The 25,776-nt window shown below is 40.3% G+C and overlaps 2 protein-coding genes across 5 annotated transcripts; both read left to right on the top strand.

The window, feature by feature from the left end:
* The first annotated feature begins 1,278 nt into the window (after positions 1-1,278).
* pyroxd2 (pyridine nucleotide-disulphide oxidoreductase domain 2) lies at positions 1,279-11,809 on the top strand. 3 transcript variants are annotated; one of them, XM_063491699.1, is made up of 16 exons: positions 1,279-1,488; positions 1,822-1,841; positions 1,947-2,040; positions 5,490-5,563; positions 5,670-5,825; positions 5,981-6,134; positions 6,282-6,316; positions 6,394-6,491; positions 6,590-6,731; positions 6,822-6,956; positions 7,032-7,104; positions 7,423-7,576; positions 8,428-8,579; positions 10,116-10,222; positions 10,601-10,721; positions 10,917-11,809. In XM_063491699.1, exons 1-16 carry the CDS (start codon positions 1,365-1,367, stop codon positions 10,985-10,987), a joined length of 1,710 nt encoding a protein of 569 aa, XP_063347769.1. In that variant the 5' UTR covers positions 1,279-1,364; the 3' UTR covers positions 10,988-11,809. The 3 variants fall into 3 exon arrangements, with proteins under 3 accessions (XP_063347769.1, XP_063347768.1, XP_063347770.1); XM_063491698.1 differs by having other exon boundaries at positions 6,255-6,316; XM_063491700.1 differs by lacking the exon at positions 5,490-5,563 and having other exon boundaries at positions 1,408-1,488; positions 6,255-6,316.
* Positions 11,810-12,303: 494 nt separating this feature from the next.
* zgc:123010 (uncharacterized protein LOC641500 homolog) lies at positions 12,304-23,480 on the top strand. Of its 2 annotated transcripts, none has more exons than XM_063491413.1 (16): positions 12,304-12,465; positions 16,343-16,413; positions 16,506-16,586; positions 16,672-16,728; positions 16,819-17,025; positions 17,211-17,324; positions 17,566-17,611; positions 17,767-17,857; positions 17,955-18,096; positions 18,194-18,298; positions 18,864-18,957; positions 19,077-19,113; positions 19,220-19,297; positions 20,465-20,567; positions 20,676-20,785; positions 20,906-23,480. In XM_063491413.1, the coding sequence occupies exons 1-16, from the start codon at positions 12,408-12,410 to the stop codon at positions 21,039-21,041; spliced, it is 1,530 nt and encodes a 509-aa protein (XP_063347483.1). In that variant the 5' UTR covers positions 12,304-12,407; the 3' UTR covers positions 21,042-23,480. The 2 variants fall into 2 exon arrangements, with proteins under 2 accessions (XP_063347483.1, XP_063347482.1); XM_063491412.1 differs by having other exon boundaries at positions 19,074-19,113.
* The last annotated feature ends 2,296 nt before the right edge of the window (positions 23,481-25,776 follow it).

Below are 25,776 nucleotides of genomic sequence, written 5' to 3'. Positions count from 1 at the left end.
TCATAGCATGATGCATGGCCTCTTATCTCATTAATGCAAGGTGAATGAACCACTAGGCCAACATGACATCCTCAACAGCAGCACTAGGAAACTATTCTGTGTTAAGAGCTCATCTTAAAGCTCTTAAGGTGAGCCCGTACAGTGAGATAACTCAAATACAGCCACAAACCAGCCAAGACTGATGACACTTCTGGATTATCATACTTTTCATATTGAATTTTTAAATTCAATTAAATTAATAAATTTATTCGCATTAACTTCTTTCAGCTTTTTACATACTAAAAAATCTGATTTGCAAATTCCCAAGTTCTGCCTGTCAGTAAGAATGAATCCAAAGACTTTATATTTAATATTTTTTATTAAATTATTTATTTAAACAGGTTGTAGTTGAGATCAAAATCTATTTTTCAAGAGAGACCTGTTTACAAAGAAACATATAGATAATAGATAATACATGATCACAAATTAAGAAAAACACATTTGCAATAGTAGTTTGAGATAAATGAACATAACCTTTAAAATATTCCAGTGAAATCAGAGAATGTAGCTTCATAGTTTTTGTTTGTTTGTTTGTTTTTAAGCTTATCACATTTATGCCCAGCAAAAACATTCAAAACAAATGAACCAGTGAATTAGACGTAATGTTAATGTGTCCTCTGACTTGATATTGAAAGTATGCTACTGTGTTTAAATTGAAGGGAGCAGAGGCAAGATCCTTGTAAAAAATATATATATATATATATAAAAAATCATACAATGCTGCTCTTTTCAATTCGCTAGTGAGTCTCCCCACTCTTGAACTGTACATACAGTACATACAGTGCATATTACCGATGCGCTGACGCGAACTGTGAACCTGATATTAATGGAACAACCCCGCCACCATGTGTTCACTTCCAGAATAACACCAACGCGTGTTTGTTTGGTTTTGGGTTTTTTTAATCACTTTGGTCATTTTGTGACTTTAAATCGAATAAATATCCACATTAAAATTTATTTTTATGTATCCTTGTATTTCTGCTTTGGGGCGTAGCCAGTAGCAGGGCAGAAGAGGGATGTGTACTAAACTTTAACTGTAACAGCGTAAACTCAAACGGCCCGTAAGTGTATACAAACTGCCGTATGTGACAGAAATGCCACATTAGCTATCTGTGCACAGCTCATGTGTGATTTCACTCCCTCTGTTATCAATACGTCAGAAGTGAACCATTATACATCATATAACTACTATAGTTCACTTTCATATCTCTGTATCTATTTCTCGAACTGAAGAGGTCCATAAAGGGTTGCCTCCAGTATGAAACCCGGATCTAGTTCACCATAAAAGTGGGAGGGATTGCAGTGGAAGACTCCAAACTCCTGCCATGGCTACAGCAGCGTGGACTAACCGAGGGCGGAGGGCTGTGACCCTTGCGGGTACAGTGACAGGCTCCAGGTCAAGTCACACTGCTTTAAAATCAAACTACGACGCATTGGTCATCGGTGGAGGTGAGATTTGTGGACTGTAGGAAAGAAATGCAGAGAGCGAACGTATACTGTAATAACGGGCGATAGATTTTGCAAAAACGATAAATCTGAGTTTGTATGATTGTAGTATAAATAAGGTAATTTCGTAGTAAAATAAATATTGCATTCCAAGATAAGTGAATTCACTCCGTTTACGGCTGTGCATAGTTTAATCTTAATTAGTCAACTTTGAACTCATTACTGCAGGGCACACTGTATACACAAAATATTTTAAAAACCTAATTATGGGACAACTTTTTGAAACTTCATGCAACGGAATCGGTTTTAAATTGCGTATTTTACATCTCTTTGTAGGACACAACGGACTGGTGGCAGTGAGTTTACATATTTACTTCCTAACACCTGCCTTCGCAGTAAGGTATTAAAACCAAAGGTTTCAGCACTATGGTGAAGGTGATGTGTGCTTTGTATGCCTGTAGGCTGCATATCTTCAGAAGGGAGGACTACAGGCAGCAGTGCTGGAACGCAGACATGTGTTGGGAGGTGCAGCTGTTTCAGAGGAAATCTTCCCTGGTAGGATTGACTTCTAGCTCAATTAAATATGAAAAAGTATATATTTGTTTCTGCTTCTTACACTTAAAATTAATTAAATAATTTTTGGGTGCAAGAATTTCCTCCACTGAAAAACTACAGTCACAGTGACATTGAACAATCACAGACTGATTTTTATGGAATCCATCTAATTATTTGAAGAAATACAAGTTTTCTCTTATTTGGGTGAACTCACACTTTACTGGTAATTGCTTTATTTAATATTTATTAAATGTGTGTTATGTCACGTACTGTTCTCATTCCTAGCATTTGTTTCGATGTCTCACTATGGGATGTGCCTTCCTGTGTATTCCTCAAAAGCATGTATCTCAGTCCACCAATCCTGATTGGCACCAACCTTTAAGTAGTTTGCGTTATTACATAGGCGTTATTCAAAAACCTCTTCTCATTTCGGGCAACATCTCAACTTTTAAGGCTAGCTACCTTAACTTTCCACAGACAGGAGTGTTAGCTAATTCCCATAGCTGTTCTCTCCTGAACCCAAATCGTCACCCTAGATCGGGTGTCATACCACTGGGAGTGGTCACTGGTGGTGACAAGGAGGGAGTAATGGAAGCCGAACCACAGGCTGGCACTAGCTGAGGCTCACAGTTGGGCCTAGCCGCAGTGGTTCTGCCGATGGAAGACATATTGGATGTGGATTATGAGGATGATGAAAGAGAACTCCCAGTCTCTCAGTCTTCCTGGGGCTGCTGGAAGAGGTAACTGCCTGCCAGAGGACCTCTCGTTCAGCAGCAAAACCACCAAGGGCCTTCTTCCATGGATTTTGAGGGCATAAAGAAGCACGGCCTACTCTGTATGCCCCACATGGAGCCGCTAGTTGCAGCCCACCTCCATTCATGGCTGGCTAAACCTCCTCCAGGAGCCCCATACTCCCATCGAAGGCAGACCGCTTTCAGTCCGTCGTGACCGAGAGGGCCTACAAAGTGGTGGCTTTTAGCGGTAATGGCACTGAATGTTCCTCCATTCTAGTTTCCTACCAGGCAGCGCTATGTGGGGACACGGCGACCTGGCCTGACCCAAATGTCTGGGAAGAAATTACTGTGATCACACATATTTCACTCAGCATGCAGCACTGCGCAGTCCAAGCCACAAGGAAATCCATGGGGATGATGGTGTTTGCACGAGCGAGCCAGATGGGTCAACGTGACAAACCTGTCAGAGAGGGAGGAGGACATTTTGGTCATGCCGATCATGCTTAACGGCGTTTTTGGGACTCCTCTGGCTTCTGTTCAGCAGAAATGTGAGAGAAAGGATGAGGAATTCAAGCTCTGCCTCCCCCAGAAAACTGAGCCAACACCTGCTCCTGCCCCGAGATAGACCTTCACACAGGTGTTCGTCTGGCTTCCCACTCAATTTGGGATCTCCAAACAAAGGAAGTCCCAGCCACCACCAGTACCCCCACTCAGACAGGAGATGAGGGCAGGCCACTGAAGGGCCAACCCACAAAGCCTGTCAGTCAGTATGCCAGGAGGAAGAAGAGAATGGCCTGACAGCCTCCTCTGTTACCACAGGTGGAGAAGCTAGATTTTTCCCATTCACCTGCCATGTTCTGGAGTGTGTTGTAAGGGCTCCCCTGCCCCATCGACCCCTCGCTGATACGTGTATGGAGCCTATACACCCAAACTGCTGAGGAAGGAGACTTTGTTTCAGGAACAGCGGGCTCTGTCTCTGTGTTGAGCCTTACAAGCACACACTCTTGTTTGATAAAGCATGTTCCACTGCCCACTTGTTCAATTCCATCGACCTGAAGGACAGATATTTTCACATTCCCATTTACCCTCCACAAAGGAGGTATCTAAGGTTTGCTCTTCGGGGTGTCTGTTACGAAGTGCTGCCTTTTGGTCTGTCACTGAGCCCCAAAGTGTTTGTTTGTTTCACAGAAGTGGCAATAGCACTGCTGAGGCAGGGGGCCATTCGTCTGGCTACATATTTAGATGACTGGCTCCTTCTGGCGTGGTTGGAACCGGACCACTCGACTTCTGTTGTCATTGTCGTGGGCTTCATAATGAACAGCAAAAAGATTGCGTTGGCTCCAGTACAACATATAACATTCCTCGGTTTATCTCTGGACTCAATCAAAATTACAGTTTGTCTGTCAGAGGAGAGAATGAATGTGCTCAGAGCATGCCTCGCTCTTTTCCACCTGCACAAATAGTTCTCTTCTTTCAGGGCTTCTTTCAAACTGAGCCCCGTGCATCATATTGCATGGATAATATCAGTAGCAGGGGAATGCGTGCTGATGTTACGCTGATGGCGACACCCAGTTTTCCTGACTCAGGGGTTGCCTATGGGTCCCGTGCAGTTCCGGATAGTGGCCTGTCCTGTTAGGGCAGTGTTAGACCCCTGTTAGGGCTGATCTGTGAGAGGGCTGTGGAGCAGTATTCGCCAATGACCGTATATAAATTATCTGGACATCCTGGTAGTGTTTCTGACCCTCAGGCACTTCCTACCATTTCTACATGCATATCATGTTCTTGTGAGGATCGACAAAAACACTATGGTGGCTTATATCAGTCATCAGGGAGGGCTGCGTTCACGCCAGTTACACACATTGGCACCCAGGCTGATGCTATGAAGAAGCAAATGTTTCCTCTCTCTGAGAGTGACACGCTTCCTCAGAATCAGCCTCTCAGAATCAAGGAGCAGATCTGCTATCCAGAGGTGCTCCATTATTCGGCAACTGGGCTCTGCATCCAGTCACTGTAGAACAGTTGTGGTGGCGCCACGGGGAAAATGCACATTGTCCACATTTCTTGTCGTTACGCGACCAGAGCGCGCCTCTCGGCGTGGACATGCTTACACCTGTGTGGCCGCCCATCCTCCTATAAGCATTCCCCCCACTGGCTTTGATATCTCCCATTCTCTTCAAAGTGAGGGAGAATCATCACACCCTGATTTTGATAGCTCCACTCTGGCGAGAAATGCACTGGCTGGCGGAGATATATCAGCTTCTGGTGATAGATAGACTGGCTATTGCCATGATTGCTTGAGATAAAAATAGATAACTATTGTCTGACAATACGGGAGTCTCCATTTCCCACGGTGACACATCGAAACAAATGCTTCAAAGGAGAACGTTAGGTTACTTGCGTAACCCCAGTTCTCAGAGTAGCATGAGTGAGTTGTCTCACCAGGCAACATTTCGTGCTGTGGCAAAGCGGGAAGAGGTGCTAATCTTAAATAATGACTATCTAATAGCGCAACCTATTTAAAGGTGGGAGGCTATGCCCGATGTGGTCGTTACAATCACCAGCCAATCAGGATTGGTAGAGATACAGAAGATACATGCTTCATGCAGGGAGGTGCATCCCGTAGTGAGATATCGCACTCATGCTACTCTGAGAACCTTAGGTTATGCAAGTAACCTAAAATTTTACTCCTCTAAGAGAAATTACATTGGTTTGCAGGTTTCCGCTTCTCTAGGTGCTCCTACTTGCTCAGTTTGTTAAGACCGCACATATACAGAGACCTGGAGCTCAAGGTACACAAAACCAGAATCACAAAGAAAGATTCTAGATATCATGAGATGATATCAGTCCTCAGCCTTGTTGCAGTTCATCAATTTTTCCCTTTTTCTACAAATTCAGAAACATGGGCTGAAGGTGTATATGAGAGACCCCCATGCCTTCACCCCCATGTTGGAGGAAGGGGTGAGAGGTGCTCCTCCACGTTCTCTCACTCTGGGCTCAGATCTGGCCACCAACCAGATGGAGATCGGCAAGTTCTCACAGAAGGATGCTAAGGTGATTTAGGTTTGAAAATAAACATAATAAGTAATTGTTCATTTAGGCTGATCCAAAAAATTGTTCTTTGCCTTGTTGGACCTTTATTTCTATGTGATACAATCCCACACACCTTGCTTGCTTATATCTTCACCTATTCCTCAACGTACATACAGGCTTATCCTGAATTTGTTGCACACTTGGAGAGGCTAGCAGATGCTATCCACCCTCTCCTGGATGCTCCACCTGTAGATATTCCAGGTTTCACTTCTGGATCACTGAGACGGAGGGTGGCTGCAGCTAAAACACTGATGCCCATCTTCAGATGTGGTGGGTTGGTTTATTTTTTTTAAAACATTTTTTATTCTCCAATACTAGCTTATTTAGCAAGTACTTAATTTGTATACTGCATTAATTTAGTCATGAATATTACTGGCTCTTAATGTAAAGGTCTAAAACTGGGCAAAAACCTTCCAGACTTCTACGAAATCATAACTGCTCCAATAATGAAGGTTGGTTAGAGATTAAACAAAGTCATTAGTTCCTCTTATTTTTAGATTGCATAGATAACGTGTGTTTTGTGTGAAAGATTCTCACTCAGTGGTTTGATTCTGAGCCACTGAGAGCCACTCTGGCTACTGATGGTGTAATTGGAGCCATGACCAGTCCTAGTAATCCTGGCAGTGGGTGAGACACATTTTACAGCAGCCTATGACAACCAAACTCTCGTAATCTTAGATCTAGCTAGACAGAATTACAAGTGACTCGATGGTTTTGACTTGCAGGTATGTTCTCTTGCACCATGTGATGGGAGAGGTGGAGAAGGAGAAGGGTGCCTGGGGTTATGTAGAAGGAGGCATGGGAGGTGTGTCTCAGGCTATTGCTAGTGCTGCTCAATCGTATGGTGTTGACATCTTTACAGAAAAGGTAATTACATTGATTTGATGTTGTTTATTTCATGGATTCATGGGAAATTATGTTCTAGCTTCCCTAACTTCTTGCATTTATCTTTGGCAGGATGTAAGCCAGATCCTGGTTGGTTCAGATGGTGATGCTAAGGGTGTGGTGCTAAAGGACGGCACAGAAATCCACAGTAAAGTTGTTTTATCAAATGCTACCCCATATATTACCTTCAAAAACCTGACACCACAGGTAACTCAGAAAACCGAACATCATTTCTAACGCTCTGAACAAAGTCCCTTATTCTGACCTCTTGTATCACTACAGTCTGCTCTTTCTTCAGAATTCATCAAAGCAGTAGACCAGATCGACTACACTTCACCTGTTACCAAGATCAACGGTGAGTCTTTCATCAATCAGAACTTAAAGTTAAGACTGGCAATATAATATACTGAGGTAAAAACTTACATCCTTTAGTCATCTTTGGAAAAATTGTTTGTTTTGGTGGGTTTTGTATCACATGTTTAATCCTATGAAGAATTTGGGTTTCAACAGTTGTTCAGCTTCCAGTGTGATGTCATCAGAAGTGCATGTCTTCTGCACGCTCAACACTCAAAATTAAGCACATACACTGATTCCATGTCATTTTACCTGTTGTGATCTCTTTTTTCTTTCTTTCTTTCTTTCTTTTTCTTTCTTTTTTTTTTTTTTTTTACAGTGGCAGTAGACAAGTTGCCAAACTTCTTAGCATCTCCCACACCAGGTGATAAACCTGGACCACACCATCAGTGCTCAATCCATCTGAATTGCGAAAGTGTGGATGTTTTGGAAACAGCATATAAGGAAGCAAAAAATGAACGACCCTCAGCAAGGTGAACATGTCTTCGCATAAGTGTTCTTTTAAACATGTCAGATTTGTGCATGCCAAATCAAACTGAAATGTCCCACTGAGGGAAGAATAGAATAGAATAGAATAGAATAGAATAGAATAGAATAGAATAAGCCTTTAATTGTCCCACAAGGGGAAATTCGGGTGTAACAGCAGCAAGAAAGACACATATACAAACAAACAGTACACAAGACACAGAACAGAAACATACACAATTTTTTACATATTTACATCAAGGACAATGGTTACAAAGGATGTTCTGGGGAAGAAAAGAAAACTAGCTTTAGTTAATGTTCAAGCACAGATTTGTGCAGTGCACATGTACAGTTCTTATTGAACTGGAAAATACAGGGCAAAGTTTTAGGTGCTTGTTACTGAGATAAGGGATTAACTGTGTAGTTGCAAATGGTAGAACGTATTAAAGTGAGTAGTGTGAATGTTTAGCACTTCAACCTTAAAACCTTTGAGATTGTACAATAAAATATCCTTTCTCATATATTTTAATACAATTTTTTTTAGTTTATGTATTTTCACCATATATTTTTCCAGGTTACTCACATAAGTAGTCCACGTGCAGTATCCTTATCTCACAGATAACACTTACTTACCCTACCCTTGAACCAGTGTTTATCTCTCCCCTGGACATTTGATATTTGCTCATCTTTTTCTTAGAGTGTCTGTACATCAGTTAATGTTTACATCCCGCTAAGGATAAAAGAATTCACAGTCAGCACTTACTTGAACATTATCACCCAAATATATCTTTAAAAAATCTTTATCCAACATGTTTGTCAATCCACCATCTCATTACATCATGTTCCTCTGGTCTTGTAGGCCTATGGTGGAAATGACCATCCCCTCTGTGCTGGATCCTACTCTGGCTCCCCCTGGCTGCCATGTGCTGTCACTTTTTACCCAATTCACCCCCTATTATATAGAAGGCAGAGAGTGGACAGACCAGGACCGGGAGGCATTTGCAGACACTGGTTAGAAACACAAATGCTCCACTCTGGACTTCTTAATGTTTTGACCGTGCCAAACATGTTTACTGCTGGTAGATTTAGTTCTAGCTTACTATGGCAGTATATTTGTTTAGATTCGCAGTCATCCAGTTCATGGTAATCTTAAGACCTTGAAGGTGACTGGACTTCTTGAAGTTTTTTGAAGATGTTCCACCTCCCAGCCACCTACAACATTTCCAAGCATGTATGTTAAATGCAACTGTTTTTTTTGGGGGGGGGGGTTACAAAAGTATGGATGTGCCATGGACTTCCCATAGTCAACCTTTACATGAAGGAAGTGAAAAGTAAAGCTCTTTGGCTCTTTAAAATTGATAGCACCTAACCTAGCCACAGTAGATATGTGGATGACACCTGGGTCAAAATCCAAGAAGTAGAAGCCTTCAGTATTCATGCCACCTCAGTGGATAGAAATATAAAGGGGTGGCTGTGGCTCAGGTGGTAGAGCAGATCAGCTACTGATCGGAAGGTTGGTGGTTTGATCCTTGGCTTCCCCAGTCTGCATGCCAAATATCCTTGGGCAAGATACTAACCCCAAGTTGCCCTCTGATGCGTTCATCGGAGTTTGAATGTGTGTGAATGTAGTTTAGTTTGCACTTGAGTTTAGAAGTGGGTGTGAATGGGTGAATGAGGCATGTTGTATAGAGCGCTTTGAGTACTCCGGGAGAGTAGAAAAGTGCTATATAAGAATCAGTCCATTTACCATAAAGTTTACCAGGAAAGATACAAAGATTAATAGTTTGCTATTTCCGGCTGTGTGCATTGAGGAGGATGGAAGCCTCAAAATCGTAGTTTACCGAAAACACACACACGAGTAGCTACTCTTTGACTCCCACCACCTACTGAAATGTGAACTTGGGGTGATCAGGAACCTGCAACACCAAGCAGAAAGTGTTCCCTCTTATCCAGAAAGGGAAACAATGGAACACATACAAGTAAAGAAAACTCCCAAAAAATGTGGTTACTCTAACTGGGCCTTCATCAAATCAGCAAGGATGCATGGAAATAAGGTGAGAAACCAACAAGGGAGAAACAGAATGACAAATGGAACCACATTGTCATCACTTATGTAGCAGGTTTATCAGAGGAACTATCAAAGCATGATATTCCAGTGCACCTGAAACCTCTGGTTGTAGTGAGCCACACCTTTTGTAACACCTTGGCTCATGTATGGGATAAAACCTACTAGCATTTAAATACCTGAAGAAGCCTCCTGGATGAGACCTTAACCCTCTTTAAAAAACCTAAAGAAGTCCAGTTACCTTCTTTTCAAGCTCTAAAGCCTCACTGTAGCAGGCTTCAATGACACTGAAGGGAACTTTCTTAGATATTTTTTTACTGTTTAAATGGAACAATTAGTCAAGTTTACAAATTGACTGGTGAATCTTAGAAATATATTTTCTCCAAAATTATTAAAGTATTCAAACGAATTGCACTCTTTAAATGTCCTGTATGTTGATTAATGTGTTTAAGTGAAAAGCATGTGTGTTTCTGTCTCCTCAGTGTTTGACTGGATAGAGCAATACGCCCCTGGGTTTAAAAAGTCCGTGGTGGGCAGGGACATCCTGGCCCCTCCTGACCTGGAGAGGATCTTTGGGCTCACTGGAGGGGTAGATACTATGCACTGTGGATGCTGTAGCACTGAGCAACACTTTGAATGTTGACACGCCACTTATTTGTTTGACACAGTCAGCTGTTCACTGGATGAGAAAGTCATTTGCATTCTTTTCAGTGTTCAGTCATTAACGGCCTACTTTGGGACGTGGCTGTTGTATAAGCAGTTAATGGTCACAGGCAGCTTTACTACAGCATGAGCCAGAATCAAAGTTCACATTAACTGTGTGACACTTAATCGCTTAACTGTATTTGCTTCTACCTCCTTTGTATGAAGAAAACAGTAATTACCCACAAGGGAGGCTATTTTTCTACTAATAGCCCTGGAAGGAAAAACAAAAGGGAAAATTAAACTTTTGGTCTTGTTTTTACAGAATATCTTCCATGGATCAATGTCACTGGACCAGCTCTACTTAACACGACCCTTGCCCTCTCTCTCAGACTACCGCTCACCAATTCAAGGGCTCTATCTGTGTGGCAGTGGCTGTCATCCAGGTTTGCTTTTAATGCTCAGCTGAACACAGAATCGCAAATAAGCCTGTTTATTATGTTGTACAATAATAAATTCAATGTTAGCTGGTCTTAGAGAGCACACTTACCTTTGATCTTAAGATGTGCCCATGCCTTCACTGCTGATGATAAATGACGGCCAGGATAGCTAATTTTTCCATGTCGATATGTCATTTTCAGGTGGGGGTGTGATGGGTTCCCCTGGCTGGAATGCAGCCCTTACCGTCATCGCTGACTTGAAACGTCGCTGAGGGCATTATCGGATAACATTATCAATGTGTGGTCCGCTTATCTGTGCACTACATTTCTTTAGAGTGAATGTGGCTAGTTTAAAAAATCAATGTCATATTACAACAAAAAACAGCCACTTGTTAGATTAACTTATGATTAGATCATTGTGATTTAATAGTTAAATGACTGACGTAATAATACAAATGACATGGGATTAAAAACGACAAGTAGAGCAAAATAAAACAGGTCTGGACAGGAAGGCCACGTGAAAGGTTTACCAGTGGAAAAACACAAAATCAACACCACCCTGTCAGCCAGCGGAAAATTACTGATACCACCAAAGCAAACTGAATGCAAACGTATTATTAGAAAAACTAATGCTTGTTTTAATTAAACTAACAAAAACTGTGAAGTGATGATACTCATGCACAAAGGAACATTTTACTACTCTATTTGAATACTTTTAAATAAACTGAAGCCATGTCTAATTTCCTTTAAACCATGTATGATTGTTTGTTTCTTATGTTGCATTTATTTCACTTGGGGCTGATGTCACAGCTTAGAGTGTTATGATACTAAAACATAGGTGTTTTCCAAAAGAAATAGCTTGAAGCAATTGTATTTTACCCATATTATAATATATAATTCTGTTTTAATAATTTTCTATTGTGAGACATGCCCTGTCCTGTCCTGAAATTAATGGTGGATAACTCACAAAATGTGACCTAATCGGTTTTAAATTCAATCTTTTACTATGTATCTTTTGTTGGTTATTAAAATCATTGTAAAAGCTTAGAAATATCTTAAAACCTTATTAATGCAAATTAAAGTTGATTTTTCTTTTCCACACCCTGAAAGGATATTCTTGGGGGTTTTCTTCTTCTTCTTCTTTTTTAAAAAAAATACATCCATTTACACTGAGATTATATTACAGCATGAGTGAGCTATTAACTAATTTTTTTAATAATTAATTTATCACAACTGCCCCAATAAATTAACAATGACATAAAATTAATATTCAACAGGACTGAATTCAACTCATTAGTTTCGCATGTGGCTCTTTGGGAAAGTTGTGTTAGTGGATAGTAAATGAGTGTATCTTATAATATTTGTATCTGTTTATAATCATTATAATAATTAAACATGATACTGCATTAGATATTAAACCTAACGCTGTTAACGTTATTTAAACACGTGGTCCATTGTTAAGCCGTTCTCTGATAAGGTCTCAGCCGTTTAAAAATCGATAACAGTGTCCTGTGCCTTTAAGACGCCAGTCAGGGTGGACCCAGCGTCGGCGTTAGACGCTCAGGAAGTGGATTAAACCACCAAAGATTCCCGCAGATTCGATACCGATTGTCCCAATGTTAGATACGTGTTCGTGCTAACCTGAACGTTTGGCCGAGCACGTTTATGGGCTATTTAGGACGATAATGCTGGATGGTTGCGCTCATGAAAATCACCAGGGATATATGCAGGCTGTTGGGACTCGGGAGCGGTAAGAATTCTCTCCCACTTTTCGAAACTTTCTAAACTGGTTAGATCGATCACGGACGTAATAACGAAACGCGTGTGACACGGCACATTTGGAGGACAGCTAACTCGTGAGTTACATAAACGGCGTGATTGTGATATTGCTTCCCATTTGTGTTATCCTAGTGATCAAACTGAGCTCTTGGTCAAACAATGAAACTTCTCTTGGCAGTTACACCCTCGCCTGTACCGCTTCCAAGTTTGCGCAGTAAAAAAAAAGAAAAGAAAAAGTTCTCAGAAAATCCAAAACGCTCTCTTACACTTTCTCGCTCACGAAGCAAATAGTTATAAAGTTTACAAGCTGAAGTACACCATGTATAAAAGACAGAGATAAAGTAATGTGTGCTATAAAAAACAAAACAAAGATAAATGCATTCTTCGGTGCGTGTTAGTATGATAACAATGTCTTAGATAGGTGGCACAAGCCCCACAGCACGCAGATTGAAAGTACTGCATGAGCTTAAAACATGTCTTTAAATAACGTGTTATGTTCCCACATGTTGTTCCTTTTCTTCGCTTAACATGTTAACAGGTTGGCTTATGTGTGGCATATATATGTATATGGGAGAGAGACCCCCTGTTGTGCCAAAAAGTGATTTCCAATGTTTCTGTGTGTTTTTTATGTGTAATATCTTTACGTATGTTCGTAAACACACTTCGGTGAACAGGGTTTACAAAGGGGTTATATATAGAATTAAAAAAATTATCTGTTTTTCAAGTATCTTTACAACTCTGTGTTATTGTACTTACATTATAACCAATCCGGTCCTTTATCCCCACTTAAAATATTTTTACTGAACTATTGTAATATTTGCTGCCATTTCTGCTGTCCTCTTGGCCAACTTAATCTTACAAAAGACATTTTTAATGTGAATGAGATTTTTTTAACTGCATAAATAAAGGTTACGTAAAAGTCACTGCCAAAAACTGATTGCGGCTTCTACCTTGTTACACGAATGTTGTTTGTGGCTCAAGATGACTTTATGTCATCCATGAGGGATGCATTTGACATATGTTTCACATATTATAGGCCAACAAGTTACTTATAGCAGTTTAAATACGAGCAATCAGTTTTTGGCAAATACCGGAAATCACTTTTTGGCACTTTTTTTAATTGACATTAAAAACTTTTAGGCATGCCTTGCCAACTTTAGCATTACTTCGGAGTATAGGAGTACACATCTGGTGTGAGTAATCCTATTAGCATTTATGGAAAGCGTGGGAATATTCGATGAGAAATACACACACACACAAAATGGGATGAATAAAGTATGTGTTGTAGCAGGCAGCAGTTTCAAATTATGTTTATTTATTAATATATGAATGTGGGAATCCCCCAGTTTATCATCCAAAAGTAAGGGAATATCTATTTGCAAAAGAGACTGGTTTGCATTCCTTCATTCTTAGATCCAGATCCATACACCTCTGTGAAGGTGTAATAAAGAGCTTAGATACTACAGAACAATGAAAGATTTCTAGCATTTTTTTCTTTCTTTTAAACAGCGTCAGTTAGTAATCTCACTGATGAAGCAGTTCAGTTGAAGTGCTATAGACTTTGTTTCCTGCCACTCCAACCATTACTGGCTTTGCAGTGGAAGTGTGAGAGTCTGTAGGTGGTGCATATGCTTAATTCTCGTAACTGTTCCCAGAGTGAAGGTGTGGATAAAAAGCCATACCTGGAGAGGTGAACGGGGGTCATTGTGGTTATGGACTGCTGCATCAATGTTGCTTTTAGCTGTAATAGTGTTTCTGTATTGTTCAGAGCTCTCTGTTAGCATTCTAGAGGAGGTGGCACTCAGCCGATCCATCTTTTACTTTTTATCTTTTTTGCTAACACTTTTTTTGTGTGCTCACATAACTTTTATGCCAGTACACAGTAGGGTTATGTGGAGCCTGCTAATGCAAAGAAAGCTTTGCTGTGTCAAACTGGCTTTGTAGTGTACCTCCCCTGAGATCTTTAATGATTTTTCTTCTGTTGATTTCTGATGTAATGCAGTTGTTTTCACTTAGTCTCACGCAGAACATTTGTGCCTCGCAGCCATGTACTCTGCAAAAAACAAAACAAAACGTGTGATCGTTTCTATTTCCTACATTGTTTACATGTTTCTGTGTTTAACTGGTTTACACAACCACTTAAAACCACTGGCATATGATTAAGCAGTGCCTGTTTGAATAATAAGGTCATGCTTTCTTGAAGAAAAGTGTGGACCTGTGCAGTTTATTTCCTTGTTAGTCCTCCAGCCTGTGATGGTACGTGATTATTTTGCATTCCTGTGGAAAGAGCTCACCTTTCAGCTGTACACTAATTTAGGAAATTTCCTTGAAGTGAAGAAACAGAGCCTCTTTTGTTGCTCGTGTCTACCGATCCTGTATCACTTATGTTTTTGGAGGACATTCCAGTATGGTGAAATTTTTACCGACGGCCTGGTTCAAATGAGAAGATGGAGTTGTTAACAGTGCTTATTTCTTGACATTTGAGCAGTGAGTCAGGCGCACACAACTGAAATTCCTTGCTGTCACTATGCATCCTTGGAGGCGCATTGTGATGACAGACTGGCTCTTTAACAAAGCCAGTGAGAGACATTTATATGTGAAGACACATCCCCCCCCCCCGGATGTACTTGAATTCACATGGAATTCCAATTCCATACAAATACAATGACTTTTATTTTCTTATGTTTTTTGCATATTGTTTAAAATGTGGACGGCACCACTAAAGGACAGGCATACACAGAACCAGGAAGTTGAGTAGCTACTTGGTGTGTCTAGTTTTGTTGTATGAAATTCATAACAGTTGAATGTAAAGTGTAAAACTCTCCTGTCAATGCTTCAGTCACAACATGAGTAAGAGACCAAGTATGGGATTTGTCACTCTCTGGAAATCTTTGCTGATCAAATGGAAACATGACACCACACGTATTCCGGCGTAGTCCACTACTTTGCTTCCTTTTGTCTTGTCGTGTGTCTGCTGCAATTTGACCTAAACGACTACAGTTTTGGCTTGATCAAATAAGCTGCCCCCCCTCCCCCAAGCGTATGCATACAAAATCCCACATTTAGAGCAGTGGCTTTCCTTTTTCCCCCCTCTTCTCAGTACTGCAGCTTCTCAGAAAGCAGTACTCAGGGCAGCTGTATGTGTTGTGTGGTGGGCTTGTGGCAGTGCTAAAGATAATTATTGCTAAATGCCTCTCAAAGACCTCAAAGAAACAACCTGATTTGGCGTCTCTGAGCAATTTTCAGTTCTGTTTCCTTTATTTTATTTTACATGCTTTTCCTGGTGGTTCATATAAGAAAGGATTACATAATCCTTCCTGTCTCCACCCAGTGTTGTTTAAAAATTTGGCACATCATCACTGGTCAATGTGGTTAGACCGGAATATAAATGAGACAGGCTAACCTAACACACAGAGGACTCTTTAATATAACACGTTAAAGTAACTTGAAAATGTTGGAACAGAACTTTTTGTACCCTCCTTTGCTGCAGGGGATGCCTGCTGCTTGCTTTTAATCTTTTCTTGGTTGATAGAGGCTGAAATGAGTAAAGGAAAGAGAAGCTTGTGGTCACATTAAATGATGGTTCTGCCCATCTCGTCTCATATTACACTATGCATTTTCACAGAGAGTTTTTTCCCTTTTCCCCTGACAGGGAAGGAAATTTTAAATGGCGTGTTTGTCAAGCTATGTTGCTGAGGGGGGGGGGAGTGTGTCCTTATCTAGCTACACTCTGATGATTATTATTTTTTAATACAGTATGGTACAGTATAGGAACAAGAGTGTAGCTGTTTCTAAAAAAATATATATATATAAAAAGATGATGATTTCAGTTTGTGTATTTCCTGAAGGTCCTGTGGTCCAGGAGGAGCAGATGGACTGTGGTGCTACAAACCCTGACCCGAGTGCCACCTTGGCACAGGTAAACAATTGGTGTCAGGCTGACAGGGCCTAGTGAGGACTGTAAGGGTGAGGACATTAATGATCCATTTCTCTGAATGTTTGGTTTTCTAGGATGCATTAAATGGAGAGGAGGAGTTGAGTGATGAGGAGAAAGCAAGACGGAAGGCAGAGCGACGCAAAGCCAAGAGGAAGGTGAGAGAAAAAGCCTATCTTGCTGGAAATCTATATGTCAAGGATGTCATTCGTTTTCTAAAATGTACCTGTGCATCCATTTCAGCGCCGTCGAAAACGTAAGAAGCAGGAGCAAAATAAGCAAAATGACAACGCTGAACAGGTAAAGATTTTAATATTCCCCTTGGAAGTGCACCCTCCTTTAGCCTCTGTGGGGTGAAAATCTAAATATTCAGCTGTTCTTCCACATTAGGATGACGAAGAGGATGGAGGTGCAGAATCTGAACTAGACGAGAGCGATTCCGAAGCAGAAGTTGGGGGTGAAGACGAGAAACAAAGGGCACAAAAAGGAGTGCAGAAAGAAGAGGAGGGGAAATCGGAGGCCTGCTCTAAAGATCTTGCCAGTCCTGCTATTACTCCTTCAGGATATCAGGAGACCCAAGCCAGATCTGCTGAGGAGGTTGGGGCACTACACTAGTTTATTATCCATGTGTGAATAAGCCATTGTTTTTATTTTTAGTCATTAGCCATCATCACAGGCCTCAAGACAATGAATTAATAGAAGCGTTTCCAGTGAAAGCCAGTGTGCTTGTAGGCCTGGATGGCACATGATTTAACACTAGTGTCTGACTTTGTGTCCCACAGGAGCCAGAGTGGGATGTCAGCAGTGCCTTCTTTGCAAATGCTGCTAGCCATATCAAACCCAAAGGATCAAGTCGAAAGTCCAAAGAAAACAAGGAGAATGAAGCCAGGAGAGAGGTGAATGCTAACAGATGGTCTAAGAGAAGCAGCTATAGCAGAAACGCCCATATATAATAGTTCTTGCTGAGGTGGTGTTCCTGTGTTAGTTCAAAGTCTGATATGTGGGGAAAGTGGACTATGGACCATGAAAGATTTGACAAAAGCTGTGTGTGTGTTCGCAGTGTAAACACACATTTTCATGAATATAAAGTGATGAAAATGATATATATACTTTTTTCTTCTTCTTTGTTTTGTTCAGACAAATGGAACTGACACCATGACCAAGAAAAGTGCATCACTGACAGGTAAAGAATTGAAACTTTAAAAGTTATTCATGGAAATGGAAACAAAGGCTTCGAGGACATTGATTACACATTCATTCTGAAAGCATGCCAGCATGCAGCACTGCGGTCATTTGAGCCTTTGGGAATGTTTAAAAACAAATCTTTATGTCCTGCAGAAAAAGGGATAAAGCTGGTGCAAGAGGGGCAGTATGCACAAGCAGCCAGTATGTTTACAGAAGCCATCAAATGTGATCCCAAAGATTACAGGTACAGCTTCTGTGGTCATGACTTGGGCATTACAAAAGAAATGCACATTTCACATAATATTAATTCATTTATTTATTTATTTTTTAATGTCGTGTAGATTCTTTGGGAATCGCTCTTATTGCTATTACTGCTTGGAGCAGTATCCTCAGGCCCTGGCAGATGCTGAACGCTCCATTCAGCTGGCCCCAGACTGGCCCAAAGGATACTTCCGCAAGGGCAGCGCCCTCATGGGCATGAAGGTTGGTACAAGCTTGTAATAGCTTGTAGTCGAGTAAATAATCTACCGAAAAAGTGTTAAGCATTAGTGTTAACTCACTCACTCTGTGTGTGTTGTAGCGGTACAGTGAGGCAGAAAAGGCTATGGAGCAGGTGCTGAAGCTGGACAAAGACTGCGAGGAGGCTGTCAATAATCTATTTAACTGCAAAGTGCTGCAGTTAATGGTAACGCCTACACACAAAAGCTCTGTAGATGTGACACGTATTATTTGTATGCCTTCTCCCAATGACAGCTGTGACCCAAGGCAGTGCTTTTTTTTTTTTTTTTTTTTCTTTTTTTTTCTCTTTCAAGTTCCTCTTTTCCACTATTAGAGGCATTTTGGCACAAACATTTACTCGATGAGCCGACTGGAATTTTGGTGTCAAGGTCACTAAAATGAACTAAAATCAGTCTACTTCTTGTTAATCTGTTGTATTAGGATTGCTTTAAGGGATTTTTTTTTGGTAAACATTTGGCACATTTACTCGCACTTGGCAATGAACTGCTTGGATTCTGTACTCAGAGCTTATGGTCGCTGTGACCACCCCAACACACAATATATATATATATATATATATATTTATATTTATTTTTTTTTTTGTCATAACTAAGAAATGGATAAGATGCCATAAAGCCATAATGTTCAAGGATCAAGTGTACACAGCCATGGTTGTAAAGTCTCTGTCAAATTGCAGACGGATGGCATACACCCTTGTGGTGGTAATTTGAGTTTCTCTCTTCCTTCCTCAGGAACTGGGCTTTGAAGAAGTGCAGAGTGTCTTGCTGTTAGATAGATTTTCAACAGTGCAGGGTGTTCTGGCATATTATTCTGAAGCTGCCAAAGGTAAGGCCAAAAAAGTGACCAACATTTTTTTTCTTCTGGATCAAATAAGTTTTAAGCAAAAATCATACAACTGATTTTCCGATGCATTCTCTTGTTGATGCTTCTTCTTTCCTCAGCAGCAGCTGGGAGCACAGATTCATCTGTTGTGCAACCAGGGTAGGTGACCATGATTGAGCAGTCAAAAATAGTTGTTGATAATGTGATGATGATGAATTAGATGTTTTATTTTTTAAACCACTCTTGGTCACATTCTCTCTTGCAGAACTCCCTGTCCATCCCTCTGGGTGGGAAATGTGACAACTGAATTAACTGAGAAACACTTAAGGGACCTTTTTAAAATGTAAGATCCTATTCTGGTACAAAATGTTATCATTTAAACACAATTGACCCTGTGCACGAGAAAATGCTAACTTCCTGGTTTGAGACCGGATGTAGGGTTGTACATTTCCGGTAGCTTTACTTTGCGTTCAATCACTACTGCGAAGATATACTCCAAAATCATGTCCAAAACTCGAAAACGGAAAGATCACGTTAAGTTACAAAGAGCAGAAGGTGGGAACACTCACCACTGTTGTGTCATAAAAAATCTAATGATCAATTTTGACGTTTAAAGAGTTTAGATCGATCGGTTGTTTACATCACTGAACACAAGCAGAACTGCATTACAAAATCAGAAGACACATCGTCCACATTCAGAAGCACATCTCTGTATAGTGACTGGTCTTATGATTTAAACAGGCAAATGTTCAGCATTCAAACTACAGGTGAACAATAGCCAAACCAGATGTTTCCCCCGTTATGTCGATATCAGCTAGTCAAGTACACACCTACACAGCATGTTAACAAACCGTGAAAAAAAGCCACACAAAAAATGAATGATTGCTGGTAAGGGTTTCTATACATTAGTATTTCCGAAGGGTATGTTGTGACTTACCTTCAAAATTACAGTGGCCCCTCGCTATAACGCGGTTCACCTTTCACCTGGCTGTTTTGCAGATTTTTTTAGTGCAAGTTTGCATGCTTTTTTTTAATTTTTTTTTTTACATCACATTGTGTCGCTGCAGACGATCTCCTCCGTGCCGTCTCTCCTGTACAGTACGAATCGCTGCATTTTTAGAACATAACACCCGCGATAAACGAGGGACAGCTGTTTACAGATACTGAGAAATATAACATTTGAATCCCTTTTCTCTTTTGAGAAAAAGAGAGGCGCGGGGGAAAAATATCGACAAGTCGATGAACATCATTTACAGATATAATGGGTAAATGCCCAAGACATCTATAGAAATGTAAATCGCAGCTTGATTCCTTCATTTGCTTAACTTGTTTTGGACCGTAAACAGGGCGCGAATAGGACACCGGAAACAAAGCTCCCCACAGGAGTTTCCGCACCGGAAGTAGCATATGCTAACGTGCACATAGTCAATATCCCTATACGAAAAACGTGCGAAGCTAATTTAACAACTGCAGTTGTTGACTGGTCTGCTTGTGTCTCCTTGTATTGAAGGTATGGTGAAATTGAGAGTATCCGTGTGCTGCATGAGAGATTCTGTGCCTTCGTTAACTTCAGGGATGCAAGCATGGCAGCTCGTGCCATGGAGAAACTAAATGTAAGTGCGTTTTTGTTGTTTTGTTGTTTCTCCTTTGTTAGCATTATTATTTTCATAGCACCAGTTATTGCCGTGGGGTTAGATGTGCATATGTGCTTGCTGTCACAGGGTCACTGTATTGAAAACACTCGTTTAGTGGTGCGCTATCCTGACCGGCGCACTCAGAGGTCCCTTCCTATTCCACTCAATGTCACACAGCAGGGAGGCACAGCTGCTGGGTGAGAAGCTAACTGGCTGCTCTTTTAAAAACTCTAGTTAAGAAAAATAATAATGATAATAATAATCATACAACAGGACTGCAGTTTTATAACTAATGTGCAACCTGTGTGTCTACCCAGACCCCGAAGACGCGGCCCGGTTAACGGAGATGAGTGTTACTTCTGGAGAACCACTGGCTGCCATTTTGGGGAAAAATGTCGCTATAAACACATTCCTGATCAGAAAGGCAAGGACAGGAAACCTTGGCAGCCTTGAACACAGTTTACTCTCTGCCTCATTACTGGAAAAGGAAACCGGGATACGCCGACTGTGCCAATGGGACTGGTACTTGCCGCACAAGGTTCTCTGGGCTAAAAATATTTACTGTGGCAGACTGAATGAGAATGGCTAAAGGATCAGAGCCAGCATTCAGGTTCTACTGGAGGGGGGGTAGTCACATGTACCACAAAGGATTTGGACCATGAAGGTTTATATTCTAACGAAAGCCCAGAGTGGATAATTTTTTTTTTAGTAATAGAAGATTATCTAGAAGAGGGCAACAAAACCAGCTGGTATAGCTTTTAAATGAAAACTGTCATATTCACAGCCTTTTATGGGACATGGGATTATATTCTTTCTTCTAACAGGAAGAACCTAACACCTCAAGCAAACAACATAAAGAGGACGTGAAACTGCCTTTGTCTGTCATTCGAAGAAAAGTAAAAGCTCTGCCATGTATGGTAGTAATGAAAGGAATACATGTGCATGTCGTTGTCTTTGGGACTTTCCTTCTTTAGAAATTCCATCACAAACCAGTATCCCCCCCCCCCCCCCTTTTTTTTTTCTAAGTAAAATTTAATTGACATATTCTAAGTATTGAGGCATATCCCATGCCCCAAACAGCTCATAGCTCGCTTAGGTCTGCAGTTATTATTGGGGCCTCATTCCTACTCGTTCACGTTCCAGTACTGAAATATTGTTCACCATACCAAAGACTTAAAATTAGACATACCTGACATTTAAGTACCTCACCTATGCAGATGAGGATTTTTGTCTTGCCAATAAGCTACAGAGACCCAGAGGCGATGCCCTTTTGCCCTATGTAGCCTTACAAATGATCTTATGTGGGCGAGTGATTATAAATACAATGATTCGACTTGAAGGACTGCAAAGTTCTATGCATCAGTGCATGGATTAGGTTTATATTCAACTTTAGGTTTATTTTTACCAGTTGGCTGTTTTGGGTTTTTTGTTTTGTTTTTTGAAAGATTGAATGGTTTCACTGCAGGAGTTTTCTTGACATGTTAGTTGAGATTCCTTGTCCATAGAAAAAGTAATAGCAACACCTGACATAATGTAAATGCTGCTTTTATAAAGGCTGTAGTCTTCAGTTTTGTTTTGTTTTTGGTTTTTCTTTTTTAAGTCTGTCTCCAAGATGGATTTTTAACCTCTTGGCAGTTTTAAGCCCAAAATGTTTGATGTTCTGAATTGCATGAAGCTTCTGTTGTGAAGTGCTTCCGTGCGGCAGACTTGTCTCTGCTTTGTGGACTGCAGGAGATCTGTTTTGTGGACCCAATTCAAATGTCAAACCTTTGGTGTTGTTGTTGTTGTTATTGTTATTATTATTATTATTATTATTATTATTATTATTATTATTATTATTATTATTACTTTTTCTCAGCAGGAGAATGTTCTTCTTGCTTTGTTGGTACATTTGCATCGTAAGCATGCAAAGTTCTTTACATCTATGCAAAAAGTCCTGAACTGATTGTCAGTTCTGTGTCAGAAATACACACCACTTCTTGAAAAGAAAAAAAAATAGTAATGTGCGCACACAGTTTAAAATCATACACTTATTGTTTGAACCTTGAAAAGCAGTGTTTTAAAGTTTTGGGCCTCCTATTTCAGTATTTTAGTGAACTGAAGGATCTGATGGCTCTGCATTAACACGGCCTCATTCTTTCAATAGTTTTAACACTAGACCGTGCATTAAAGCCTATTAGCATCTGTTTGTGTCATTTAGTAGAAAACAGATCTTGTTTAAGTCCACACTACGTTCACTTGTAAACTATGCATAGCAGTATTTATTTTTCTATTTATACTTTTTTCCCATGTTTCCTGTATTCAACATATCCTGGGAACTGAATTTACCTTTTATTTACTGGCCATATTGTCTTTTCACTTTCTGTCCAGTTAATGAACCTCTTTCAGGTCTCTGCTGCTTAGTTCTGGCTTTAAGAGCAAACTTTAAAAAAAAAAAATGGTGCAAATACTGTCACATGCTGCACTTCTGCTTTTCTTGTGTTGCTTTCGGTCTTGTGGCTGGAACTTGTGAAAAAGGAATTGGACACCAAAAGTTAAGAGTGCATTTGTCTGTTTGGCCCACTTGCTCAGTGCTTTTTGTGATCTCAGCTGTTAACTATGGTTTCATATTCCACTTAATTTTATAGATAAGTTGTGGTTTTTTTTTTGTTTTGTTTTGTTTGTTTGTTTTTTAAACTAGAATATTTTTAATTGCATAAATATTTCACATGAGAAAGAATTTTATTTTAATGCTTGTTTAGAGTATGTTTAGTCTCTTTACCTTGTTTCAAACTATTTCAGGAAAATGTGTTTCTGATTATACAATACACATTTATAAACAGAGCACTGCAACCTAATCTCTACAATATTTTGTATTATCATTACTGCACAGTTTAAAAAAAAAAAGGGGGGGGGGGGCTTTTTTTTTTTATTTTTTTTTTTATAAATTTAATAAAGGAATTTGAACCACCTATTCCACCTTTCTGAGTGTCTACATGAGTAATGAGATCAACTGGTGGGGGTGGAGGGAGGAATACCAGAGGTATGTACTTAGTGCCTTCCACAAGGTGGCAGAGTTGCACTTGTAAGCTTTCCACTGACGTACAGTCATCAACATAACCATCCTTTTGCCTAGTTGGACCTCCAGAAACCAACATGTAAATTTGAGTCATTCTTTTTGCTGGAAACCAAAACCATGACATGGTAAATCTAATCGGGCCAGGCTGGAGTGGGGAAACCGTGGTAACCATCTCATCACTAGTAGGAGACATTTACATGGCGAACATTACATTTAGACCAGTGGGAAGTCACAATTGCACTAAGGAAGTGTTTGTGGTGGTGGGGGGGGCATTATCATTATGTAACTGATGACATTTTTAATAGAGGAACTGAACCTGACGCCACCGATAACTTATAAGCTACAAAATTAAAATGACTCATATGTTCGAAGTTTATTAGGATGAGTAGTACTCAGGCTACAGTAACAGTTGTTAGAATGCATTTAAGAGTTTTTTGAAGCAACCCTGGCAAAGTGAGGTTATATCAGCTTTGGCAAAAAGACATTTTCAGGGAAATCTTGTGTCCCAAGCAGAATGGGAATGTATTGTCTACTGTCTTTGGAGCTTTACTCATACTAGGATTCTAACTGAGTGAGAAGTACTAGCATAGCCAGAATCTGTAAATACTAAATACTTAGAAAGGAGGGACTGGTGTTTTCTTTCTTACCACCTCTACCACAAGACACAATGGATCATAGTGACACACTGTTACAAAAACAAATGATCAGCATAACTGAGAAGTGATCATATCATGTAAACAGCAGCATTTTCCATCTGAAGCCATAATTTGCTAATGCAGAATATGCATTTGATTTCCAATAATTTGTTGAACCCAAAAGTGAACATTACAGTACAGCAATTTAATAAAGTCTGCTTGTTATGAAGTTGTTGGCCCCTGTGAAGGACTTTCTAATGTGGGTTTAAGAAAAAAAAAAAAGACCTCATAACTATTAAACTTGTCAGTGTGTTGTTGTCTTATAACTCAGTTACTCTTTTTGGGCACTGCTGTATTTCCAGTCTTTAGGATTACTAACAATTATTTTTTGGGACATTGGGACAGTGTGGTTTCAATGCAATAGACCCATGTCAGCAACATCTGTAATTACATTATTAAGTAGTCTAGAACATGACAAGATGGACTGGAGTCCTTATGAATTCTCATTTGCATCTTTTCTTGACATCATGATTTTCTTTGAGGCCAAGAAAAAGTTATTAGGAGACGACAAAGAAGTCAATGATATCCTGAAATTTTAAATTCCCCTAATTTTATCAATTATATCAATGTAGAGTACCCACTTAAAACTGTCATTTTTAGCTGTATGAATATCTGAAAATGATTTTCTTTCTTACAAGAGATTTAACCGAAATCTGCCGAGCATCAAATTTTACCTACTTTTAAATCATCGCACTTACCATTTTTCATTCCACTTTTTCATTCCATGCAAACATGGCCTTAGTACTGAAGTCAGCCTATATTTAGCTTTCTGTACTCTCAACCCCACAACCTGTACAGCCCATACTCTATACATTATGAGCAGAGGCCTACACGCGCCTGTCGCCAGCTAAAAGTAAAAGCGTTACGAAAGCCTGGAGAGACGGCAATGGGGGTGAGCATGAGGAGGTGCTGTCATTTGAAAAGGCACTTGTTTATTGTTGGAGAGCATGTATTTATTTCATGCCTCCACAGATTGTGGGTAAGGGCAGAGCCGACTCGGTCGCTGTAATTAGAGAGGTGAAGGGAGAGAGAGAGTGCTCTGCCACAGAGACCTGCTTTACTCAAATATTCATAGTCCTATGAGAGCTGTGTAACACTCTCACTAGCACACACCCCCAATGAAAGTATTGGCACATAGGGAGGGACACCTGTCTAGTCTGGTTTAATTAGTCTGATATGCAATCATGCATCATAAATTATAATGAAAGGATGCCACGCTCAGCAGCGAGTTTTATTTTTTAACCTAAGCAAACCCCTATTTCCTTTTTCCTTTTCTTGTTTTACGTCTCTTTTTCGTCTCTGTCGGCCTTGGAGGTCCCTCTGATTTGGCCCCGCTAATAGGGGGTCTGCTCTTCCTGTTCGGGTTTACCAGTCAGGGAGGAACCTCCATTTCGCCACCCAGTCACACCATCTCTAGCACACACAAACATTTCAA

Source organism: Pelmatolapia mariae, linkage group LG13, assembly GCF_036321145.2.
Source record: "Pelmatolapia mariae isolate MD_Pm_ZW linkage group LG13, Pm_UMD_F_2, whole genome shotgun sequence".
NCBI lineage: Eukaryota > Metazoa > Chordata > Actinopteri > Cichliformes > Cichlidae > Pelmatolapia > Pelmatolapia mariae.
This window is presented reverse-complemented; position numbering and strand designations above follow the sequence as displayed.

Excerpts from the sequence above, each read along its gene's own strand:
- pyroxd2 (XM_063491698.1), top strand. The coding sequence starts at position 1,365 with ATGGCTACAGCAGCGTGGACTAACCGAGGGCGGAGGGCTGTGACCCTT. Across the intron at positions 6,492-6,589 it reads CCTAGTAATCCTGGCAGTGG|GTATGTTCTCTTGCACCATG; the intron begins GTGAGACACATT and ends TTTGACTTGCAG. Across the intron at positions 7,577-8,427 it reads AATGAACGACCCTCAGCAAG|GCCTATGGTGGAAATGACCA; the intron begins GTGAACATGTCT and ends CTGGTCTTGTAG.
- zgc:123010 (XM_063491412.1), top strand. The coding sequence starts at position 12,408 with ATGGTTGCGCTCATGAAAATCACCAGGGATATATGCAGGCTGTTGGGA. Across the intron at positions 16,587-16,671 it reads GACGCAAAGCCAAGAGGAAG|CGCCGTCGAAAACGTAAGAA; the intron begins GTGAGAGAAAAA and ends CATCCATTTCAG. Across the intron at positions 18,958-19,073 it reads TTATTCTGAAGCTGCCAAAG|CAGCAGCTGGGAGCACAGAT; the intron begins GTAAGGCCAAAA and ends TTCTTTCCTCAG.